At 38.9% G+C, this 27,016-nt stretch overlaps 1 protein-coding gene across 2 annotated transcripts; it reads left to right on the forward strand.

Annotated features, from left to right (window-relative positions):
* The first annotated feature begins 1,799 nt into the window (after positions 1–1,799).
* On the forward strand, positions 1,800–26,753 carry LOC133621008 (heterogeneous nuclear ribonucleoprotein R-like). 2 transcript variants are annotated; one of them, XM_061982771.1, is made up of 15 exons: positions 1,800–1,944; positions 10,971–11,131; positions 11,204–11,322; positions 11,394–11,501; positions 11,582–11,695; positions 12,465–12,641; positions 12,912–13,047; positions 13,169–13,374; positions 16,494–16,643; positions 16,719–16,837; positions 16,905–17,443; positions 20,595–20,657; positions 26,086–26,119; positions 26,218–26,280; positions 26,411–26,753. In XM_061982771.1, exons 2-12 carry the CDS (start codon positions 10,975–10,977, stop codon positions 20,624–20,626), a joined length of 1,857 nt encoding a protein of 618 aa, XP_061838755.1. In that variant the 5' UTR covers positions 1,800–1,944; positions 10,971–10,974; the 3' UTR covers positions 20,627–20,657; positions 26,086–26,119; positions 26,218–26,280; positions 26,411–26,753. The 2 variants fall into 2 exon arrangements, with proteins under 2 accessions (XP_061838755.1, XP_061838754.1); XM_061982770.2 differs by lacking the exons at positions 20,595–20,657; positions 26,086–26,119; positions 26,218–26,280; positions 26,411–26,753 and having other exon boundaries at positions 16,905–17,655.
* Positions 26,754–27,016: the final 263 nt, after the last annotated feature.

The raw sequence follows: 27,016 nt of genomic DNA on the forward strand, positions 1-27,016 counted from the left end.
TGGCGCCTTCACAGATGTGTAGGTTACCCATGTCTTGGGCACTAATAAACCCCCATACCATCACAGATGCTGGTTTTTCAACTTTGCGCCTATAACAATCCGGATGGTTCTTCTCCTCTTTGGTCCGGAGGACACGACGTCCACAGTTTCCAAACACAATTTGAAATGTGGACTCGTCAGACCACAGAACACTTTTCCACTTTGTATCAGTCCATCTTAGATGAGCTCAGGCCCAGCGAAGCCGACGGCGTTTCTGGGTGTTGTTGATAAACGGTTTTCGCCTTGCATAGGAGAGTTTTAACTTGCACTTACAGATGTAGCGACCAACTGTAGTTACTGACAGTGGGTTTCTGAAGTGTTCCTGAGCCCATGTGGTGATATCCTTTACACACTGATGTCGCTTGTTGATGCAGTACAGCCTGAGGGATCGAAGGTCACGGGCTTAGCTGCTTACGTGCAGTGATTTCTCCAGATTATCTGAACCCTTTGATGATATTACGGACCGTAGATGGTGAAATCCCTAAATTCCTTGCAATAGCTGGTTGAGAAAGGTTTTTCTTAAACTGTTCAACAATTTGCTCACGCATTTGTTGACAAAGTGGTGACCCTCGCCCCATCCTTGTTTGTGAATGACTGAGCATTTCATGGAATCTATTTTTATACCCAATCATGGCACCCACATGTTCCCAATTTGCCTGTTCACCTGTGGGATGTTCCAAATAAGTCTTTGATGAGCATTCCTCAACTTTATCAGTATTTATTGCCACCTTTCCCAACTTCTTTGTCACGTGTTGCTGGCATCAAATTCTAAAGTTAATGATTATTTGCCAAAAAAAAAAAAATGTTTATCAGTTTGAACATCAAATATGTTGTCTTTGTAGCATATTCAACTGAATATGGGTTGAAAATTATTTGCAAATCAATGTATTCCGTTTATATTTACATCTAACACAATTTCCCAACTCATATGGAAACGGGGTTTGTAAATGACCGCCATAACCACAACACCAGGGGGAACTCCACTAACCACGTTGTACCCAGATTCCGATCTAACAAAGGTCTTAACTCATTCTCCTTCTATGCCAATATGGAATGCACTCCCAACAGGTGTAAAAGAAAGTGCATCTCTATCCTCCTTCAAAACCGCACTAAAAGAACACCTCCAGGCAACTGCAACCCTAAACCAACACCCACCCCCTTCCACATCCCACCTCCCCGGATTGTAAATAATCAAATGTAAATAATCATATGTATATACTTGTTCTTATGCTTTCTGATCTCTCTATGTCCACTACTTTCTGTACATATCCTACCAAGTCAGACCTACACTGTTTCAATGTCCATTTCTCTGATGATGCAATTGTTGATGACTGAAGTGCTGATATCAACCCCCCCCCCCCCCCCCCCGTCCACATCCCACACCCCGGAATGTAAATAATGTAAATAATTCAATGTATATACTCTGATGATTAACTTGTGTGATGACTGTATTATGATGATAGTATATATTTGTACCATGAATTGATTTGAGTGGACCCCGACTTAAACAAGTTGAAAAACGTATTCGGGTACCATATGTACTGTACTGTGCAATCTACTAATAAAAGTCTCAATCCATCAAAGCACCCCCTGCGACTCCGAAAGGGACAAGCAGTACAAAATGGATGGATGGATGGATGGATAATCATACATTTAAAGTGTGCAACGTCAGATTTCTTGAATGAGAAGTCAATGGGGAAAAAAAGAGACGCCCACCCCCTTTTTGGTCCAGTTCTCGCGATGTTTGCCCGGTGTTCACGTTCACCGTCGACGAGACGAGCCGTCTGGAAATTTGTCTCGTGGTTTCGACACAAAACATTTTTTAAACGTTTTTCTCGCTTTGCCGGGCACAGTTGTTGTCTTATAAATCCAAACACGCTACTCTCGGTTGTCGGAACTAAAGCGGTAAGTGTTGCTAACTACCCGTTTTGCAGTTTGTACGGCTCTTGTGTTTTTTTTTTGCTATCTTTCTGCACAGCGCGGCCTTCATACACCTCTGCTGCAAGCTACCTAGCAAGCACACCGCCGGCTCTTTCTGCTCACAAGTGGAGGTTTTTCAGTGCCTAAAACACACAACATTATTTCACATATTTCACGCATGTTGTGTTAAACAAAAGTACCCGAATATAATTACAATGAAGCATTATTCACCGCCGTAGTTTAGCGAAGGTTTGCGAGGGGGCGGGGCGGCGAGGCTGCTATATGGTAAGCGAATGATGTTACCTTACATACCAAAATACTCGCATGTTAGAAAAAGTAACGCATTTTAGATTCTTGGACGAAAACTTTGCATAATATGAAAAACATATATTTGTTAGCAGTGCATTATTAGCTTAGGGATCACTCGACGCAATATTACAGCTCGGCGAGGACGACCCCTTTTGTCCGCATAAGAGGGTTGTAATAAACCTCTTATTCACCATTTGTTAAGGAACTTTTATTTTTTAGTAATTGTAATCTCTGAAAATCAAAGGTCCACAGTAAGTAAATCAAACTAGCGTTGCAGAAAAATAGTTTTGTATTTTTTTTTTACAATGCTTGGAGCTAAGGCTTGGGCGATATGGACGAAAAAGTATATCGATATATTTTTTACTTAAACTCGATATTCGATATATCCAATCCAATCCACTTTATTTATATAGCACATTTAAACAACAAGAATGTTTCCAAAGTGCTGCACAGCCATGTTAAAAACAATATTATGCTCCACCAATGACTGAATAAAAACAAAAAATAAATAAATATGATTAAAAACGATTTTAAAGGGTAAAACCAATGAAAACAGTAAATAGAAATCAAAATTTATTTTTTTTAAAACACAGAGGACAGAAGACCACACAACTCACGTAGTGTTAAAAGCCAAAGAATAAAGTGAGTCTTAAGACGAGACTTAAAACACTCCCCTGTGGGAGCAGTTTGAACATGGAGGGGCAGAGTGTTCCAGAGCTTAGGGCCAACCAGAGAGAAGGCCCTGTCTCCCCTGGTTTTAAGTCTCGTCTTGGGCACCACGAGCAGGAGCTGGCTCTCGGACCTCAGAGCGCGCGCAGGAGTGTAAATTTGGATGAGGTCCGAGATATACTGAGGTGCCAGTCCATGTAAAGCTTTAAAAACAAACAGCAAAGTTTTAAAATCAATTCTAAAATGAACAGGGAGCCATTGCAAACTCTCAAGAATTGGGGTTATATGCTCGCGTTTCCTGGCCCCTGTTAAAAGCCGTGCTGCCGCGTTCTGGACTAACTGCAACCGGGAGATAGCTTTTTGGCTAATGCCAGCATAAAGTGCATTGCAGTAGTCCAGGCGACTTGAAATAAAAGCATGCACGACTTGTTCAAAAAGGTTAAAAGATAAAAACGGTTTTACCTTTACTAAAAGACGAAGATGATAAAAACACCATTTTAAAAACGCCATTGACTTATTTTTCAAGTTTAAAATCGCTGTCTATAGTGACGCCAAGGCTGGTGACTTAGGGACGCACATAATTTTGCAATGGTCCCAAGTCAGTGAGGGCCGGACCAAAAACTGAAATTTCCGTTTTTCCATCATTCATTATTAAAAAATTCTGGGCTAACCAAGCCTTGACGTTGCATAGACAGTTGAGAAGGGGTGCCAGGGGGCCGTGGTCTTTTGAAATTGGCATATAAACTTATAGCTCGATATATTTTTCGGTGAAAGTATACATAATAAGATATTCATTTTTGAGCGATATTCAGTAAAATTGAAGTGAATGACAACTGTTCTGTAAAAACAGTCAGTTGCACTTTTATTAACCCAGTTAGTCAAGACGGGTGTTAACAGCACAGAAAAGAAACTGTTTAAGTCAGGGCTGTCAAACTCAAATACAGAGTTGGCCAATATTTAAAACTGAACAAAGCCGCGGGCCAAGGTTGAACAAATTAACCTTTTAATAGGGACCCAAACAAGTTTTGCATTGAATATTGAACAAGCAAGGCTTATATAACTTTATAGTGACATGCACCGCCGCTGTATATAATCGGCGGGCCAGCTCTAGTGTTAATTTGATATCACCTCAAGGGCCAAGTGAAATTACAATTTTGGCCCGCGAGCCAGAGTTTGACACCCATGGTTTAAGTAGTACAGAATTACATAACATAAATAAAATAGAAATATATTTTTTCTACGTAAAGTAAATAACATAACTGTGCAAATAATACAAAATGTATCACACTCTGATAAAAAATACATTTGCAGGCAGGCACTTTGTGATTTCCCTTCCTGGTTCGATGACCGCCCTATCTTTCCTCTGGCCTGTCCCTAACCAATCGTGACTCATCATAGTAAACAACCAACCAATCATGGATGTTCTTATCCTGCAAGCATGTCTTGGAAGGAGGAAGGGGAGGGGTTAGTAGCCCATGGAGGGGAAGCGGGGGAGAACAAGGAACACAACAAATAAGCGGCATTATTATATCGATATTACGATATTTTCTTAATTCATATCTTGTTTAAAAATATATCGATATATCTTACAAACTCGATATATCGCCCAGCCCTACTTGGAGCAGTGGTTCTCAAACTTTTTCCACCAAGTACCACTGCAATAATCACTTGACTCTCCAAAGGCCACCATAATAACCAACGTTAAGAAACAGTAGTGTAGTAGGCCTAAGAGTTCATTAAAAGCAAGGTAGAGGTTTTATTTAACACATATTTTTAATATTTTTGGCCACTGTAACATTACACAAAATGCACAAACATCACCAACAATGATAGTCCATATGCAAAACAAAACAAACAGTCCAGTTGCAATCGATTGAATGCCCTGAAAATACAATGACCTGGATGAATGAGAACATCCATAGATAATTTATCAACTAAATACTTATTGACATTTTTCTTGAATGGATCCATCCATATGTGGTGTCACGGTGGGGGGGAGGTGTGTAAGCTGGAAGTGAGTTCCACAAATGGCACACTCGTATGTATGAAGATTCATGTAGATTTATCCAGTATTGATGTTTTGTAGTGAACAATCTTGTTGTCCGGGTACTTGAGAGTAATGTCGTTAGCACCAAGCTCCATGGATGGCTTGAAGAACAAATGTTTTTAGAAGATGCAGAGTTGCTACATCCCGTCTCAGCATCAATGGGTAGATGCAAGGTTTGATTGAGTCTTCAATCTACAAGAGATAAGGTTCTTTTTTCTTAAGTCTGCTGAGAAGACCGAGTGCAACAATACTTGCTCCACTACAGATTGGTGAGGAATATTTCACAAGAGATCTTATGTAGGTATTTTGGATTTAAACTCTGGTCTTGGAGGGGAGAAGATCTCTAGACCAGCTTAGTCTATACAGTCGCTTGGCAGTCTTCTTGGCAAGACTTGTGATTTAAGGAGTCCAGGTAAATGTGTTAGTGATGGTTACACCAACTAGAGTGACACCCTTGGCATACTTACCATACATATTGCATGCAATACACTAGGGGCGCCCAAAATGTCTAAATTGAAAATGTGCCAATGGGCGGCTTGCCAAACATAGCAATTTTAAGCATACAGCCGCTCCATTAAATGGATAGCAACCAGTTAGCCTTGCAGACATACCACCATGATTGTGTGAGCTTGAACGAGGTCAATATGAATATGTATGAAATTAGGGGCACCCTTTGGCAGGCCAAAAGAAACGACTCGGTGGGCCAAATTTAGCTCTTTAACCCTAGTTTGGGTATTCCTCAATATACTATACATTAGAAATTAGAGTTGTATGTTGGAAAAAATACAACATTTAACAATCTCCAGAAAGAGATTGGGGTTGCCAAGCTTACGAGTTGCCTCTTTCAGTTTTGCATGTCCTGAAACCACTGCAGAGCTTAAACCTTTGATTTTTCGCCCACATTGTCAGGAGGCTTTTTCCTGTTAGTCTTCCATTTCTCAACACAACCAGCTGTAGGCTATTCAAACATCACAGATAGAATAAAATGCACAAAGTAGTCCATTCCAGTCCGATGCATTTAGCACTGCAAACTGCGGCCAAAGGTTTTGGTATTTGGAAAGTACTGCCCCCCCAGCTCATTTAGTCTGAAAATGCTTTGTTTGAGAAAGTTCCTGTGGAACAAAAGGGGATTGTGTTAACAATTTTAAATACAGTGGTGCAGTATTTAGATTTTTGTTCCAAAAGGTCAGACATAGGGATTAGTGATATGGCCTAAAATCTATATTACGGTAATATACTGTAGCCCCTTATGATAAAAATTAATCTCACAATATAATATTTTGCATATAAATAATCAAAACCTTTCAAAACGAGACACAGCTAGAATGTGTCATCAACATCAACAAAACTCTTATCGTTCGCCAAATTTATTTCGTATATCATCTATATCGGGCAACCCTAGTCAAAAACTGTATGTCTTCCCCCCGAAGACTTAATGCTAATCAAATTATTTTGTTCCAGACACCCAGAAATATTAACACAAAGCACATTTTGTAGCGAATAAATATAAAATGTTACAAGTATAACTCGTTCCTGATTATCCATGCGTGAGATCAGCCAATATTAATACTGATTACATTTTTTAACTGTAATTTGTTCCATTTATTGATGGTGTGTGCTGTTGACGGTGTAACAATTTTAACACAATATTTTTAACTTGTTCCTTATTCTCTTTTATTACTTACTGTATAAGCAAAGCAAAGTCAATAGTACACATTAACTAAACAAAAGCAAAACTTACTCTCTTATTTATATCCTGTAGTTTTTGCCCTCAAAGGCCTTCTGTGTCTAAGGAATTATTCCTTGAGTTTGTAAACATTAAAATACCAGTAGAAAGGGAAACAAAGTTGACTTTATATGCTAAATTGTGTTTTATTGTATCCATTAAACTATATCCAATTGTATTTCCGATCCGCAAAGTATGTGGAAATACTATCTAAAACATCACAAAATGCTACAATTTCTGATGGCCATTTTGAATATTCTGCTCCTAATGTCTTCGGTAATTTCCGTAGATTCGGGGTCGGATGACGTCACGATGGGAATGCTTCTGCGCTCTCACCATATGAACACATCAGTTATACTGGAAATACGCAAACATTTGAGATGTGATGTATTATTCACTATCCTCATGTAAGACACGTACACATATGTTTTTCTTTTTTTTAATGCAGTCTACTACATAAATAAAAAGTCTTCTTAAAATTGAGTCAATGAGGACTCTCTATTCCGCCCTCAAAGCCCTCTAAATAACCATCCAAAACCCGCCAACAATACTTTATTTGCATATCGTTACCTGATTAACCTAATATTTGCAATATTGCAATATAGCGCTAACGCAGACAAGCAATTTTTTTAGAGGCGCATTGATCAATCAATCAATGTTTATTTATATAGCCCTAAATCACAAGTGTCTCAAAGGGCTGCACAAGCCACAACGACTTCCTCGGTACAAAGCCCACATAACGGCAAGGAAAAACTCACCCCAGTGGGACGTCGATGTGAATGACTATGAGAAACCTTGGAGAGGACCGCATATGTGGGTAACCCCCCCCCCCCCCCCTCTAGGGGAGACCGAATGCAATGGATGTCGAGTGGGTCTGACATAACACATTGATAACAGAGAGCTTATCGTACTGTACTGTGAGCCAGCCGGTGTCCTGCTGCTGCATCGCGTCTTGGCTCGTCAAAGGTATTCTAGATTATAAATCATGCCTCTCATCTGGATAAGAGGAGGAGTTGGCGATGTATTTAAACGTTTTTCATCTGTGACATTCAATTTATATCCGGAGATGGAGACAAAGACACAACAACCGTAGACTATGTCTGCAGGCAGAAACTTTTCCTTTAAACTCTTTGTGTGGATTATGAATACCGTATTTTTCGGAGTATAAATCGCTCCAGAGTATAAATCGCTCCGGAGTATAAGTCGCACCGGCCGAAAACGCATAATAAAGAAGGAAAAAACATATATAAGTCGCACTGGAGTATAAGTCGCATTTTTTGGGGAAATGTATTTGATAAAACCCAACTCCAAGAATAGACATTTGAAGGGCAATTTCAAATAAATAAAGAATAGTGAACAACAGGCTGAATAAGTGTACGTTATATGACGCATAAATAACCAACTGAGAATCTTATACGTCTAGTCTCTTACGTGAATGAGCTAAATAATATTATTTGATATTTTACGGTAATGTGTTAATAATTTCACACATAAGTCGCTCCTGAGTATAAGTCGCACCCCCGGCCAAACTATGAAAAAAACTGAGTTATAGTCCGAAAAATACGGTAATTATTCATCTGAATGGAAAGATATGTACCGTATTTTCCGCACCATAAGGCGCCCTGGGTTAAAAGCCGCGCCTTCAATGAACGGCATATTTCAAAACTTTGTCCACCTATAAGCCGCCCGGTGTTGTAAGCCGCATCTAACTGCGCTAAAGGAATGTCAAAAAAACAGTCAGATAGGTCAGTCAAACTTTAATAATATATTAAAAACCAGCGTTCTAACAACTCTGTTCACTCCCAAAATGTACGCAAATGTGCAATCACAAACATACGTATATCAACATGGACAGAGCTGCGTGAAAAAAGCCACCCGGCCTCTTCGCGTAAACTTAAACTTACCTTAACCACTCGCTCATCTTTTCTTCATCCATCCCTTCGAGTTAGCTTTTTATGATGACGCCGGCTGGAAAGGTCTCTTTTGGCAAGGTCTTCCTTTTGAATATCATCATGGGTGGAAGTTTCTGGCCATAAGCATGTCAAGCTAGAACCACAGTGAAGGATGACTTCTCATTCCCTGTGGTGCGAATATTCACCGTACGTGCTCCCGTTGTATCCACAGTGCGTTTCACAGGAATATCAGTTGCTGTGAAATAGTAATCCGTGTGTGGATGGAGAGATTGCGTCTTTTCATGAACCGGATCCCTGACGCTTAGTAGGAGCCATTTTGTGGTCTTTACAGATGTAAACACACAAAGGAAATGAAACGTACGGTGATATCCGCGCCCTTTTTCTTCTTCTACGCGGGTGGGTGGTTGCTTACAGTAGAAGAAGAAGCGCTTCCTGTTCTATGGGGGCGGGTGCTTACCTTGGCGGTTGCTTGCGTAGAAGAAGAAGCGCTTCCTGTTCTACCGGGAAAAAAGATGGCGGCTGTTTACCGAAGTTGCGAGATCGAAACTTTATGAAAATGAATCTTAATATTTATCCATATATAAAGCGCACCGGGTTAAAAGGCGCACTGTCAGCTTTTGAGAAAATTTGTGGTTTTTAGGTGCGGCTAATAGTGCGGAAAATACGGTACATCCAATCAGTCATCTCAGTGAGCGCAGACCTTGTACAGTAGGCAATAATTTTATTATGTTCTTAGTTTCTATTTCTTGTTTAGCACTTAGCATTGCTATAGTGTTTCACACTAAAATTCAGGTATAAGTATAAGGTAAAAAGTATAAAGTTCTGGATCATAATTTGGCCAAAGTAATCTGTGTTGGCTCTCACAAAGCCTGCATGATTAGTAGGGGTGGCGAAAAAAAACCATTTCGAATGAATTACAATTCTTATTTGTAACAATTATTAATCTAGTCAAAAACACAAAAATATACTTTTTTTTTTTTTCTATTTTTTTTTTCTTTCTTTAAATCTGTTCTGTCCAGCCACTCAGGCAAATCATATTGTTTTTGTAGATGCCCATATTTACTTTAGAAAAGAGAAATGTGTGATATTTATCTTGTTGCCTAATTTGTGTTTGACTTTATTAAATGTTTGGGTAGAATTTTTTTGAACAAAACAAGTTTTCTTTTAAGTAAAATATAAATTTATCAGAGCTGTTTGTCTATTTTATGGAGAAATGTAGTTAATCATAGAATGGCACACAACATTGTTAAAAATTATTGATTTTGAATCAAGAATCGTTTTGAATCATAAATCGATTCTGAATCGAATGGTTACACCCAAGAATCGAATCGAAATGTGTGGTGCCCAACGATTCACAGACTTAAACATTAGCATTGTTGTAGGTGGGGAAGGGATCTGTAGTTCCCACCCCTATGTCACGGATCACGCGACTAGCTTGCTCATGTTCGCTTAAAATGTCTCTCTTTGAGATTTATACTATTTTGATCATATCTATTTATTCGCAAACTTTGGAAGTCTTTTGGTGTTATCAATCAGATATGATAATAGCTTCAAAATAGAGGAAACTTGTTTTTAACAAAAGCTGCAACAAAATTATTTGGAAAATAGAAGTATATATCTAATTACACCTGTATCAATTACATACTGATACTATCTCTGGTATCGAAACCACCTATTTATGTATCAGTCCGTCCTCCTCTTACATTGTGTGTACTGCAAATTGTGTCAGTCAGACGGGATCAGTCTTGTGAAATAAATCTGCCATGGCCAGTCACAAACGTTTTATAAAAATTGTCCGATGCCGATTGGCACATCTCTACCGAAAACACACAGTCAAACGTACACGTTTAATTTTTGGCCCACCGTAACTGAAATGGTATTCCAGCGAGTTAATCCATTTTGTGGGGAGTTTAGGGGATAATTTAATTATGATGCGTTCAAGAGTCTTACGGCCTGAGGGAAGAAGCTGTTACAGAACCTGGAGGTTCTGCTTCAGAGGCTTTGGAACCTCTTTCTAGAGTCTATATGAATTATGATTGGGTGCCTTGTTTGGTAAAAATGTTGTTAGTTGATTATGAAAGCTGTTTCTTATTCTACCAAAGAGGCGCAAAATAGTAGCAACATATCAAAGTATGATTCCATTTTGTCATAAAATGACTAAAACATCTGACCGTGTCCATTTTGGTCCTTTGCATAATTTTTTTAACTGAAGCTTTTGTATTGAATCTTATTTTTTGTTAAATTGTGTATGTGTATATAATTTTCTCCATCACAGCAGAATTGTGAGTGGAGAAACAAAACATCAGAAGAAAGCTCCATCGTATAAGTGTATTATATTTTGAATCAGGAGAATGGCTGCCGCTGAGGTGAACGGTAGTTCTGCCCTAATAACGGAGGAAGAAGAACCCATGGATGTTACCGGGACGCTCTCGGAAAGCTACCAGATACTCATTGATGCTGGGCTCCCACAGAAAGTTGCGGAAAGTCTGGACAACATCTTTCAAACAGGTGAGCAGCCCACGTGGAAAATACAAAATGTTCCTGAAATGTTTGAAACTAACCTTATCTGTGGTCATGTAGGCCTGGTGGTGTATGCTGAATTGGATGAGAGGGCTATTGATGCACTGCGTGAGTTCAGTGAGGAGGGTGCACTTGCTGTGCTGCAGCAGTTCAGAGAGAGTGACCTGTCGCACGTACAGGTAACGACACAAATAGAGCCACTGTGGGTTTTCAGTTATTCGTTTCAATTTGAATCTCCCTTTTCATTCAGAACAAGAGTGCTTTCCTCTGTGGAGTAATGAAGACTTACCGACAAAGAGAGAAGCAAGGTAGCAAAGTACAAGAGTCCACCAAAGGGCCAGATGAAGCAAAGATAAAGGTATGGAAGAGTTCAGAATTGTGTTGTAAAAGTTTGCTTCTAAGTCATGACATTCATTCCGTTTGTGTGTTCATTAATAGGCTCTTTTGGACCTGACGGGATACACTTTGGACGTCACCACAGGGCAGAGGAAATATGGAGGCCCCCCGCCTGAGGAGGTTTTCAAAGGAATCCAACCAGGGATTGGGACAGAGGTAAATATATACTAATTTACCAACATCTATACACTAAACTTAAGGAACCTGAAAGGGTCCCCTCAGAAAAAGTTCTGTTAAAAGTACGCAAATTTTGTAATTCCACTCTAAAAGCTTTACCTCTGAGCATTACAAGATTGTTTGGGGACAAAAATGCCTACCGTACATTCAAAGCTCCCATTGAATCATTTGGACTCTTTTGAAAGGTAAAAAGCTAATTTATTTTTCCCTAAGCAGTCAGAATGTGCCTGAGAGGGAAAATGCCAATCCAGAGTTTAGCAACGGTTGGCAGGCTTATTAAAAAATCCAGATGGATTGTCCAAGTTTTAACAGGCATTTTTTTAAAGTGAACCTTTTTCATTGTTATTCATTTTTCTAAAACTGCTTATCCTTATTGAGATCACAGGTAAGCTGGAGCCCATCCAATCTTACATTTTTAATTACACCTGTGGACAATTGTCTACAATTAACCTAACATGAATGTTTTTTGGATATGGGGTGAGGCCGGACTACAAAAAGATGTGAACTGGGAGAACATTCAATCACCACAGATATGCTTAGAACCCTCGATTTTCCAAATGTGAGGCAAGCATTACTAACCACTAGGCCAGCGTGTGACCGTTCTTGATTATCAGTCTATTGTAAATCAAAGTTTACTACTGTAAAACATTAAAATAACAAAACACTCTTGCATTCATTGTATATATTTTTAATCTAGCACAGTCGGTGTTATACTTATACTGACACCATTGTGTCGTGCCTTTTTCAGGTGTTTGTTGGAAAAATCCCAAGAGACTTGTATGAAGATGAGTTGGTGCCACTCTTTGAGTCTGCGGGCCCTATCTGGGACCTCAGGTTAATGATGGACCCGCTTTCTGGTCAAAATAGAGGTTACGCCTTTATTACATTCTGCAATAAGGATGATGCGCAAAAGGCTGTGAAGCTTGTAAGTACTCATGTTGCATATTTGGCGAAATACACTTTACATCAACATTACTGCATTGTAAAAAAAAAAAAATGGCAACCTGCTGAAGTATGGGGACACTTCTATAATCTTTTAGCATAGCGCTAGTGCCATTGTGGCTGGCTTAGATAAATACGGAGATTTACACATTGTCCATATTGCAGGTATAGTTTTAAGAAAATAATAACAGTTGATCACAATTCCTGCTTGTGAAGGTTGCTCATTTGTTGACTGTCTTTGTTTATCCTCTAGTGTGATAACTGTGAAATTCGCCCTGGGAAATACTTGGGAGTGTGTATATCTGTTGCAAACAATCGCCTGTTTGTTGGATCTATCCCAAAGAATAAAACTAGAGAAAGTATATTGGAAGACTTTGGCAAAGTTACAGGTCAGTTTCAATATCCCAGGGGAGGATTTGTGTGCAAAACAAAGTCTAACAAATAATTAGAAAATATGATGTATTTTGTACTGGACTACTGGGACTGAACATTTTCTGATTTACCTTCCAGAGGGTCTTCAAGAAGTGATTCTGTACCACCAGCCAGATGATAAGAAGAAAAACAGGGGCTTCTGCTTCCTGGAGTATGAGGACCACAAGTCGGCCGCACAGGCCCGTCGTCGGCTCATGAGTGGAAAGGTCAAAGTGTGGGGGAATCCAGTAACTGTGGAGTGGGCCGACCCTGTTGCTGAGCCAGACCCGGAGATTATGGCAAAGGTAAGTGTGACATATTTTTATATAAATATCAGGCATGTCAAATGTCCGAAAAAGCCGAAATCAGCGTTTTTAAACATTCATTTCCGCATCAAAATATCACAGGGTTTTTAAATGAAATATTGCAGCGTGCAACAACACAGGAAATGCGTCCCATGAAAACCCGTCCGACTGGAACTCTCTAACAATAACAAAAGTTCCATAGGTGAATTATGTCAAACCACTACAAAATAAAAATAAAAATATGATCAAACAAAAATTTAACGCATGCCTCCACCGCAGCTACCCGTTGTTTTTGCCTAAACGCCGGGGTAAATTGCAGGACAGGGAGACGATCAGCGGTTAGCGAAAGAAGCTCGCGAGTTAGCATCATCTTGCTGGCTTACTTGTTGTCGCTGGCGTTAGCTCTCCAAGCCACAACGTCGACGGCTTTCTACTTTGCTGTTAATCATATTTGGATGATTACAATATGAACTCTGTTAGTTCCGAATCAGTTTTAGTTCTAGAGCATTTATTAGTAGCAAAGAAGAAGGTATATTTTTGACGTGACGGGTATAAACAGAGGTCATAACACCGCAATTATATTACCAGAGGGGGCTATTGGATAGAAGTTGTCAAATGGGAAACATTTTCTGGGTTTTTTGCATGCATGTTATAGAATTTTACATTACATTTTCAACGATAATAATTTTAGTCTGTTATCTACTAAAAACAATTATGTGGTACATTACATGGGACATGTAAGTGTGAAAGACAGCCAAAAGAGGTTGGTAGATGATAATAAATGTAAATGTAAATTATAGTGTAGAAATGCACCCAATTGCAGGAAATGTAGTCTTGATTTTTAAAATTTTATTTCAGGGCTTGCGTGGAAGCACTTCGTACCGATAGAAATCTTCCATTCTTTTTTGTCAGTTTTCCTCTTTTTTTCCTCCAAGGGTGCTCACATTCCTTAAAATGTAGGATCGTCATCTGCAAATAATAATAATTTTAAGTTTTCTGTGCCCTTGCGGATAGGGTTGGGTCCCTTTCACATTTGAACTGATACAGTGAATTGAATTATATTTATATATTGCTTCTTCTCTATTGACTTTACATTGAGAAACCCATTATCTACATTTAAGCTACATTCAAACCAGTGTGGGTGGCACTGGGAGCAAGGTGGGTGATGTGTCTTGCCCAATGAAACAAAGGTAGTGACTAGGATGGCGAAAGCTTGATTCGGACAAGGAACCCTGATGTTTCTGGCCGGCCGCCCTACCATCTGAGCCATGCCGCCCTAGTACCAATTTACAGTATTTGGAAATCGATACAGGCACCCAAGGGTCCCAACTTTGGGTATTTTTGGGTTTGTTCATGTGGAAATAAATGTTAATTTGTTTGATTATAAAAAAAATGTTTACATTGAAAACTGGGCTTATAATAACTCTGTTGTCCAGTTGTTATATTTTGTTTTTTTACACTTCTGAGTCTAATTTGCAAATACGCATTCATTTTAGTTGGTCCTCTGTGTTGCCGTAGTCAGGAAGTAGTCTATTAGCATTAAGTTGAATGTGCCAGTTTTCTTTTGTTGTGCCTTAAAAAATTTGCATGAAGCTTTTTCCCAAATTGTCAATATAGATTTGGCGGTGGGGGAGTGGCTAGGAGCGTGGCCAATATGAAGTCATTATGTATATGATGTCATGATTAATTCAATTGCCAATGATGCGTGTATTTTCTTTAAAAAAGCTAACCGCCACTCTATATTAGCTAGATGGGAGTAGTGGGTGCTTGGGTATCTATACATCCGTGGCTTCTTATCGCAACAACCCGTCCGACTGTAACTCTCTAACAATAACAAAAGTTCCGTGAGTAAATTATGTAAACCCACAAAAATATATAAAACAATAGCATGCAAACACAATTTGTTTAACGCTCACCTCCGCCGCAGGTACTCGCTGTTCCTCTTGCCTAAAGGCCGCACCGAATTGCAGGACATGGCTTTATGTCCTTGTCAACAAACGTAGTATTATTTTAATGGCAAGTTTGTCACTTCTATCATTGATTTGTTGTACAATATTCCCTCCGACCGTGCAATTTTTGTCAAGTGGTCATGAAAAAATTGTCTTTTACTGACCAGTTCCTTCAACTAAGATGTAGTATCATCCGTGTTGGAACACTGAGTGTGTGAACTAGGAAGCGCAGCCCCGCTCCCCTCTGTGCATGGCGCAGGAAGGGTGGGGTTGGGAGGGCTACACACAGCTCTCAGCGCGAGTGATCAATCACTTGTTCATTTGGTTATGGGTTAAATTTATTTCAAACATGCTATACAGATGGCCGAAAATTTTACTCAAGTTTTATAAAATTTGGATGGATTTATTTTAGGAGCAAAGTGCGATGATAGGGAACTCCCTTTTTGCACATGTGCGACAGTTTATTGTTGTTTTTTAAGTCACACTATTTTAAGCGCATATGGGAGTAAATTTGTCACACCATACACCACCTTATTTGGATGATTACAATCCAAACACGGTTAGTTCCGAACCAGTTGTAGTTCTGGATCGTGTATTAGTAGCCAGCAAGAAGGTATATTTTTGACGTGACAGAGGTCACAACAATATTACCCGAGGGGATGTGGCTACAGGATAGAGTTGCCAAATGGGAAACATTGTCTGAGTTCTTTGCATGCATGTTATAGAATTTTACATTACATTTTAAATTATAATAATGTTAGTAAATTGTCTACTTACAAAAACAAAACAAAATATGTGGTACATGTAAGTGTCAAAAAGACAGCCAAAAGAGGTTAGACAAAATAGGTTAGTAGATGAGAATAAGTTTAAAGGTAAAATATAGTGTTGAAATGCTACCAATTGCAGGAAAGGTAGTCATGATTTTCAAAATTTTGGGGGGGGGCATGGCAGCACTTGGCGCAGATTGTCAATTTTCCTCTTTTTTTTCCTTTTTTTTCAAAGGGTGCTCACATGCCTGATAATGATCAGCTAGCTGTTCATGTATTACTCATCCTACTCATCACGTCTCTTGACTTTCAAGTAGATTTTGCTGTGGATGTATTTTAGCAGTGGTATCGATCACAAATTTTAAAAGAGTGATGACAGGATTGTGTATGATTCCCTGTGCAGGTAAAAGTGCTCTTTGTAAGGAAACTGGCCACAGCAGTAACAGAAGAACTCCTTGAAAAGACATTCTCCCAGTTTGGAAAGCTGGAGCGAGTGAAAAAACTAAAAGATTATGCCTTTGTCCATTTCGAAGACAGGGATGCTGCTGTAAAGGTGAGTCGAGCATACTTTTGAATGTTATATCCTGCATGTTTTGAAATGGGCTTACCAGATTCTTAATGGAGCCAGGCTATGGATGAGATGAATGGAAAGCAGCTTGGAGGGGAAGAAATCGAGATTGTTCTGGCAAAGCCTCCAGATAAGAAGAGGAAAGAGCGCCAAGCGGCTAGGCAGACCAGGAATTCAGGGTGAGCATGAGAAGCAAACAGACTGTTGCCTTCTGCAATAACTAGCTAACATCGGTTTTCATTGCAGGTATGACGACTACTATTACTACCCACCTCCACGCATGCCACCACCAGGGCGTGGTAGAGGGCGGGGTGGTCGGGGTGGGTTTTCCTATCCAGCAGATTACTATGGCTATGAAGACTATTATGATGACTACTATGGCTATGACTATCATGACTACCGTGGTGGCTATGAAGACCCTTACTACAGCTACGATGACGTATACAGTAGCAGAGGGCGTGGCAGCCGTCCTAACAGGGGTGGGCTGCCTCAATCTCGGGCCCGTGGGGCGCCACCGACCCGAGGCAGGGGAGGTTATTCCCAAAGAGGGCTGCCCCTGGGAGCACCAAGGGGTAGCCGTGGAGGTCGGGGAACCCCGTTCCAGCCACAGAGGGGCCGCGGGCCTCGTGGGGCCCGGGGGAATCGTGGGGGGAATGTCGGAGGCAAGAGGAAGGCAGATGTGTTCAACCAGCCAGACTCCAAGCGCCGCCAGACCAACAACCAGCAGAACTGGGGGTCCCAGCCCATCGCCCAGCAGCCGCTGCAGCAAGGGGCCGACTATTCCGGTAACTATGGTTACAGTAATGACACCATGGAGTTTTCACAGGATACTTATGGGCAACAGTGGAAGTAAAGGCATCACAAAATTTTGGCTATATGATGACACAACATCAAAAAATACATTGGCCATATTTGTTGAATTGTTTTTTATTCATCCCTCATTAAAATTCTGTATGTCAGTAGCTTTAAAAAAAAAAAAAAAAGACCCCTGAATTGGCTTAAGATGATTACTCGTGCAAATGTGAAGGTTAACTTGTGGTGAGTCATTTAAAGTGACATTGGAACACCTCTTAACAAAAAAACGGAAACCCATTTATTGATACTCTCTCTCCCTGATTACCTTAAAACCAACAGTGAACATTACCCAAGTGGACATTCATGGTCAATAGTCTTGAGAGGACATTTTAAAAAATGACATTGCCTTGCAGGACATTTTGTGTCCGTGTCCTTTCTCTCCCTTTCTTGTACTCCCTTTATTTGTGGTTCTCGTGGCTAAAGTACATCAGGCATGTACGCGGCACGACACAGCAGACTTTTTACCCTCCACTACATGAGACAATTCTGTAGGAACATCAAGTTTGAGTTAGTTAGAATACCCCAGCAATTGCAGTGTTGCGGGTTGTTTGCTGTGATTATCAGAGCTGTGTACATAACTGATGTATTTGAAGCACCATAGTTACTTGGGGACTTGCTTGTACATAAATGCTTACCGTTAGAGCTTCAGATTCCTTTTTTTTTTTTGCAACAGTGGAGAAAAGAATCCACACAGGAGGAGGAAACAAACATTTTGTAAGTGTATGCTTAGCTTTTTTAGAGGTCATCAAATTGTGCTTTTTTTTTTAATTGATACCATAATTTCCTGTTTGCTCTGAAATTGCCCAACTAGAATTTGGTTTGGCTTACCTTAAGAGCCATAGCAGTTTGTTCTCTGGTGTTACATGTATTTATAACTTCTGCGTTTGTCCCGTTTCAATAAAACTCAGCTGAGAATCAATCAATCAATTGTCAAAATCTTAAATTCAGTGGTTTTTCATGCAGCAGCACAATTGAAGCTCAACCTCAATTCTCACATTGGGATGAAGATCTTCTCTTCCAAGTCAAATTCTTTGCCTCAAGGATAATCAGTCACAAGGCTACAATTGGTACATGCTACAGGATGCAATAAATTTTAAAAAAATGTGTTTGAAAAGACTTCTTAAAGAGGATTTTAACCCTTTATTATTCCCGAATAAAATTGTGCTATGAATTTCAACAACTTTCGAAGCACCAAACCTATCAAAGTCCTTTGTGTGCATAGATGTACAGTGTATGATTTAATGACCTCGGTGGACTCCAAAATGCTGACTGTTAGTGCATAACCTTTTAGTTTGACACATTTGACTTTCTTTTGTCTTATTTTTAAGACAATTTCTATCCAAATGCGGCATATAATTACATTGCATCCGGAATGTATTTGCAGCGCTTCACTTTTTCCACATTTGGTTATGTTACAGCCTTATACCAAAATAGAATTACGGTATATCATTTTTGTCCTCAACATTTTACAGACAATACCCCAAAATGACAATGTGAATGTTTTTTTTTAATTTGCAAATGTATTAAATCTAAAAAAAATCACATATACGTAGGTATTCACAGTGTTTGCGCATTCCTCTTTGCAGCACCTCTCAAGCTCCATCAGGTTGGATGGGAAGTGTTGTTTTTCATCCAGGATGTCTCTGTACATTGCTGCATTCATCTTAGTCTAGTCAGAACTACAGCATTCCTCTGTGGAGAGAGGATAACCTTCCAGGACAACCATCTCTGCACCAATCAGGCCTGTATGGTATAGTGGCCGGACGAAAGCCTTTTCTTCGTAAAAAGTTTACCAACATGCATCTGAAATACTTTGACCACGAGGAACAAAATTCTCTGGTCTGATGAGACAAAGATTGAACTCTTTGGTGTGAATGCCAGGCATCATGTTCTAAGGAAACCAAGCACCAATACCATCCTTACAATGAAGCATGGTCGTGGCAGCATCATGCCGTGGGGATGTTTTTTAGCGACAGGAACTGGGAGACTAGTCAGGATAGAGGGAAAGATGAACACAGCAATGTACAGAGACATCCTAAATGAAAACCAATGTGTCCCATCCAACCTGACTGAGCTTGAGAGGCGCTCCAAAGAGGAATGGGTAAAAATAGGTGTGCCAAGCTTGAGGCTGTAATTGCTGCCAAAGGCGCATCAACAAAGTATTGAGCAAAGGCTGTGCATACTTATTTAAATGTGATTTATTATTTTGTAGTTTTTTATTTGTAGTACATTTGCACAAAAAATACTAACTTTAACTTTAACAAAATAGAATACATTCATTGTTCTTACAATTCTACACACAATATGAAAAAAAAAATGTTAATGTAATTTTTGTGCAAATTTATTACAAATAGAAAAAACACTACAAAATAATGAATCACATGTAAATAAGTATTCACAGCCTTTGCTCAATACCATTTTGTAATAAGGCATATAACAAAATGTGGAAAAAGTGAAGCACTGAATACTTTCCGGATGCTCTCGACACTCACTTCCCTCAATTAGGTAGAAGCGCAGAATTGAAGAGCTGCTTAAAGATCTACATTTACAACTTGTTTATTGATGCGCTTGTGGCTTGCAGTGGAATACGTTGAATCACAATGACAGTTGTTGCTAATATTCAGAGGGGGGGAAATATCACGCTTTCACTATGATGCAGTGCAGCAAACTATTAGGACCTAAATAAACGTTACTCAAAAAGGATATTTGTATTTTCACAAACAGGGTGCCATATTTAATTGTAATTTAAACATCATTCTTTCAACACTGTACATCTCTCCACATAATCGTACCAGACAACTTGTTGTATAATCTGGATGATATAATATTTTTTTCAAACAATGTATGATGTCTATTGAGTTGTATTGAATCCATTTTGCAAAAATCTGCACATCAGCTCGATCCCTCGCCTCTCCTTTTTGAAGACACCAAGGATGTGACCACCCAAAAGGGTTAAAATTCTTCACATTTTGCAGGTTCCTCAGAAGCAACGTCTGAATAATTAACCTTTTTTTTTTTTTTTAATGCTGTGGTACCATTGTCTTTTGTTTCACGTCTGTCCTCTTATTCCAACCTGCTTAGGTGGAGAAGCAATGAGAGAGCAGCGCTGCTAGAGTGAAGAACTCACCTGAGCGGTACTCCAGGGTGAGCTAGCCTTGCACAAAGTGCTGTCTCCCCTCCTGTGCCTTATTGTAATCACTAGTCTTGCTTATGCTTTATTTGTCTATCTCCTTACTCCTCTCCTTCGCTCAAGTTCTGCGAGGGCCTAAAATTGGGGGAATTGGCCCGAGCCACCTGGGTGCTGAAAATCACTGCAAAATGTTAAGACCCGCACCTGCAAACAGTAGCCTACTATTAACAGTCATCACACACATTAATAGGGTGTGGGTGCATGTCCTTTGCTGCTCTGGTAACAGAGGGTTAATTTGCCTTCCTTTACAACAGGGGTGTCCAAACATTTTCCACCGAGGGCAACATACAGAAATATGTATGCAATCTTTTACATTAGCTAAAAACAATGTAGGTCATGCTACCTCAGTTTTCATAAGTAATCCCTTCTGAAAGCCATTTTCCCCCCCCACAAGAAATCCATTTTTTTTTTTTCCAGACACTCCATTACATTACCATAAAGCACATTTACTATAGAACAATTGTAGTTTTACACATAGAAAACAATGCAGAGTACCGTATTTTTCGGAGTATAAGTCACACAGGCCGAAAATGCATAATAAAGAAGGAAAAAAACATACCGTATATAAGTCGCACTGGAGTATAAGTCGCATTTTTTGGGGAAATGTATTTGATAAAACCCAACACCAAGAATAGACATTTGAAAGGCAATTTAAAATAAATAAAGAATAGTGAACAACAGGCTGAATAAGTGTACAATATATGTCGCATAAATAACCAACTGAGAACGTGCCTGGTATGTTAACGTAACATATTATGGTAAGAGTCATTCAAATAACTATAACATATAGAACATGCTATACGTTTACCACACAATCTGTCACTCTAATCGCTAAATCCCATGAAATGTTCTACGTCTAGTCTCTTACGTGAATGAGCTAAATAATATTATTTGATATTGTACGGTAATGTGTTAATAATTTCACACATAAGTCGCTCCTGAGTATAAGTCGTACCCCCAAACTATGAAAAAAAAATGCGACTTATAGTCCAAAAAATACGGTAGCTAAAAACAATGTAGGTCGTGCTACCTCAGTTTTCATAAGTAATCCCTTCTGAAAGCCATTTATTTTCCCCACAAGAAATCCAATTACTTTTTTCCAGACACTCCATCACATTACCAAAAAGCATGTTTAATATAGAACAATTGTAGTTTTACATGTAGAAAACAATGCAGAGTACATATAATTCAAGGGTTTTCCAGGCTTTTACAAAATAAAAATGACTTACTTTTGCCACATTAATTTTCATAGCTTGTTTCATCCCAATCTGAATACGCTAGTTTTGTCTGAACGTTAAAGTATGTCAGTGCTATTCCACGGGCGGCCAAATCTGATCCGAGAATGACACCAGACCGACCCACGTGTTCAGTTAAAAATAACTTTTTGTGCTGCTGCTTCTTAAAAACGCTAGAGCGACATCCTACAAATCAGGAGTGTAAAACTTATTTTACTGAGGGCCACATCGCAATTATGTCCGCTTGTACTAATACATACCAATAGAAACATACATTATCCTCGTTACCACTGTTTTTTAATATTATCGTATTTTTCGGACTATAAGTCGCTCCGGAGTATAAGTCGCACCGGCCGAAAATGCATATTAAAGAAGGAAAAAAACATATAAGTCGCACTGGAGTATAAGTCGCATTTTTGGGGGAAATTTATTTGATAAAACCCAACACCAAGAATAGACATTTGAAAGGCAATTTAAAATAAATAAAGAATAGTGAACAACAGGTTGAAAAAGTGTACGTTATATGACGCATAAATAACCAACTGAGAACGTGCCTGGTATGTTAACGTAACATATTATGGTAAGAGTCATTCAAATAACTATAACATATAGAACATGCTTTACGTTTACCAAACAATCTGTCACTCCTAATCGCTAAATCCCATGAAAACTTATACGTCTAGTCTCTTACGTGAATGAGCTAAATAATAATATTTGATATTTTTCCAGCGACCGCAAAAGGGAATAAGCGGTGGAAAATGGTTGGATGGATTTTACGGTAATGTGTTAATAATTTCACACATAAGTCGCTCCTGAGTATAAGTCGCACCCCCAAACTATGAAAAAAACTGCGACTTATAGTCTGAAAAATACGGTAGCTAAAAACAATGTAGGTCGTGCTACCTCAGTTTTCATAAGTAATCCCTTCTGAAAGCCATTTATTTTCCCCACAAGAAATCCAATTACTTTTTTCCAGACACTCCATTACATTACCAAAAAGCATGTTTAATATAGAACAATTGTAGTTTTACATGTAGAAAACAATGCAGAGTACATATAATTCAAGGGTTTTCCAGGCTTTTACAAAATAAAAATGACTTACTTTTGCCACATTAATTTTCATAGCTTGTTTCAACCCAAACTGAGTACGCTAGTTTTGTCTGAACGTTAAAGTATGTCAGTGCTATTCCACGGGCGGCCAAATCCGTCCCGAGAATGACACCAGACCGACCCACGTGTTCAGTTAAAAATAACTTTTTGTTCTGCTGCTTCTTAAAAACGCTAGAGCAACATCCTACAAATCAGGAGTGTCAAACTCATTTTACTGAGGGCCACATCGCAATTATGTCCGCTTGTATTAATACATACCAATAGAAACATATAATAGCCTCGTTACCACTGTTTTTGAATATTGCCGTATTTTTCGGACTATAAGTCGCTCCGGAGTATAAGTCGCACCGACCGAAAATGCATAATAAAGAAGGAAAAATACATATATAAGTCACATTTTTGGGGGAAATTTATTTGATAAAACATAACACCAAGAATAGACATTTGGAAGACAATTTCAAATAAATAAAGAATAGTGAACAACAGGCTGAATACGTGTACGTTATAAGAGGCATAAATAACCAACTGAGAACGTGCCTGGTATGTTAACGTAACATATTATGGTAAGAGTCATTCAAATAACTATAACTTATAGAACATGCTATACGTTTACCAAACAATCTGTCACTCCTAATCGCTAAATCCCATGAAATCTTATACGTCTAGTCTCTTACGTGAATGAGCTAAATAATAATATTTGATATTTTTCCAGCGACCCCAAAAGGGAATAAGCGGTAGAAAATGGATGGATGGATGGATGGATTTTACGGTAATGTGTTAATAATTTCACACATAAGTCGCTCCTGACTATAAGTCGCACCCCCAAACTATGAAAAAAACTGCGACTTATAGTCCGAAAAATACGGTAGCTAAAAACAATGTAGGTCGTGCTACCTCAGTTTTCATAAGTAATCCCTTCTGAAAGCCATTTATTTTCCCCACAAGAAATCCAATTACTTTTTTCCAGACACTCCATTACATTACCAAAAAGCATGTTTAATATAGAACAATTGTAGTTTTACATGTAGAAAACAATGCAGAGTACATATAATTCAAGGGTTTTCCAGGCTTTTACAAAATAAAAATGACTTACTTTTGCCACATTCATTTTCATAGCTTGTTTCAACCCAAACGGAGTACGCTAGTTTTGTCTGAACGTTAAAGTATGTCAGTGCTATTCCACGGGCGGCCAAATCCGACCCGAGAATGACACCAGACTGACCCACGTGTTCAGTTAAAAATAACTTTTTGTGCTCCTGCTTCTTAAAAACGCTAGAGCGACATCCTACAAATCAGGAGTGTCAAACTCATTTTCACTGAGGGCCACATCGCAATTATGTCCGCTTGTACTAATACATACCAATAGAAACATATATTAGCCTCGTTACCACTGTTTTTGAATATTATCGTATTTTTCGGACTATAAGTCGCTCCTGAGTATAAGTCGCACCCCCGGCCAAACTATGAAAAAAACTGTGACTTATAGTCCAAAAAATACGGTATATTGTTTTACTAACATATGATGGATTACTTGATTTGAAATCCTAAGTAAGGGTGACAAGCAGCGATTTATGTACCGTATTTTTCGGAGTATAAGTCGCACCGTAGTATAAGTTGCACCTGCCGAAAATGCATAATAAAGAAGGAAAAAAACATATATAAGTCGCACTGGAGCCCGGCCAAACTATGAAAAAAAACTGTGACTTCTAGTCTGAAAAATACGGTATACATTTTTGATAACTAAGATTCTTGTTGCAGATAATATTTAAGTGTACAACTTACGAAGTTGCATGCAGTCTACGTTTTGTCCGTCAAAATTGAAGGAACACATTTTTTTTGCAGGCCATCTAAATGTCATGGCAGGCCATATTGTAATGATATGTTCCTAGATATTTTTGTTCGGAATTTCTGACAATACAAACAGACAAAAATCAAATGTCACCTGCAGACGACGCTGGTTCTTAGGAACATAAAAAATATGAGTAATAGTTAACGAAGATGTACGGCCCTCACGTTTTTCGCTTTCTGGGACTGTCCCCCAAAACTAGTTGAATAGCCCTGCAGTTATTTACTGGAAAGGTAGTGCCCATGTTTAATTTCACATCCCCACAATTGTAAATAATTACTGTTAGAATATGAGGTTCATAAGGCATCAATACATTTGGTTGGATATACTCCAGGAGTTGCCGCTAAAAATAACACGTTGGTTAGCACATAGTTTGTTTATGATGTGGTTTTTTTATTTGGTTGTACCGTGAGAAAGGGCCACCTATCTAGTTGAGTTAAGTTGGAAAAGCACACATAGAGGAGGACAATAGGTAAACTAGCTACTGTGCCACAGCTTCCTGCATTGCCGAACCTGCATGTTTATGAGCAAGCAAACTCGGAAAGGGTTAGTGAGCTCTCGGTAGCTTGTGAACGACGGGTGAGAGACCCTTGATATAAATGAGGAAAGAAGCAGCCAACACATGGGATTCTTAAGGGACTTGAGACGGTATACTTTTAGTGAAAATCCAATTATATGAAAACTGGGGTACCACCAAGCTGTCCAAACAAAACATCCACATTTGTGTTATAGTTGACAACGCATCTAATTAATAATGATTCTATTTCAGTTTAACAATATGTGTCGATCCATTAATAAATAAGATGTGTGTTGAAAAAAGGCCCCCCTTGGACACCTCTGCCTTACAAGATGCTGCATTCACTGTCGCACCCGAAAACAAGAGATATACATGTTCACTAAATTGAATGTTTTTGTGGGTGAAATTGGCTCATGTTGGAAACTGGCTGTTGCACACATGGTGATTGTACTCTTTGCTGCCACAAGATGAGAGTAAGTGGCTCTGTTCAAGGTAAACCACGCAGGTAAGCTTCTTAAGTGTGTAGCCAGAGGTTTTTCACATGGATTTGTTTGGTTGTCTTGTTTAATTTACATATATATTGTATATATGCATCAACAATATGGTGCCCAATGCCTCTAACATCAGACATTGTGTCTTTATCTTGTCTATATGTTGCTTCTTGTCACCTGTAGAAGCAGTACTTCCCTAAGACACATGGACTGATGGGTAAGATGTCACTTTGAAAGTGCTTTTTTTTTTTTTTTTTTTTTTTACCTTTTAATGTCAAGTGAAAATAGTAAACATGCCTATTTCCCCCTTTGTAGATGAAGCCTCCACAAGCTGCAAGGAAACCTTCACAGTCCACAACATGCAACTAAAGGGGACAAGTAAGGAAGATTTGTGGTGTAATGCAAGATTTTGTTTTGTCAAATCCACGTTATAACCAAAGTAAGGTTGTTTTTTTTCCCCCCTTTGACATCATTGTAATATTTCCTGATGTATGTTTACCATATACAGAGCCATCGGAGGCAGATGGTGTGAGATGACCACAAGCTTCATTCAAGCAGCTTTTCAGTCACATTCCTGTAGAGTGCAATCATCTGATAAGACTTTTATACTTGTTGTTTTTTTGGGTTTTTTTACATATTTGTCTGCTTTTTAATTATTGTCATCAATAATTCTACTAGCACAAGTGTCAAGGGATCGGTTTATGCAATAGTTATCACAGATGTCAATTTGTTCCATGGCCCTAATTCAAAGATAGATTATTCGATGGCTCACTCATGAATAAATAAATGAGGGTTTTTTTTTCTCTAGTGACTCAAAGCGCTTTACATAGTGAAACCCAATAACTAAGTTACATTTAGGTGGGTATGGGATCGAACCTGGAACCCTCAAGTTGCTGGCACGGCCACTCTTACCAACCGAGCTATACCGCCCCTAAACCTTTTGTCATTTTTAAGCAGATTACGTCACGAACTAGCACATTCACTAGCATTGCTGTGGTTTAGTTTTTTTGTATGTTTACGTTTTATGTCGCTTTTATAATATGTTGTGCTTTTAAGTTTTGTACTACGCCATTTTTTTTTTACTCAAAATGAAAAAATTGCACTTAGTACGCAT

The sequence above is a fragment of the Nerophis lumbriciformis genome, linkage group LG21 (assembly GCF_033978685.3).
Source record: "Nerophis lumbriciformis linkage group LG21, RoL_Nlum_v2.1, whole genome shotgun sequence".
NCBI lineage: Eukaryota > Metazoa > Chordata > Actinopteri > Syngnathiformes > Syngnathidae > Nerophis > Nerophis lumbriciformis.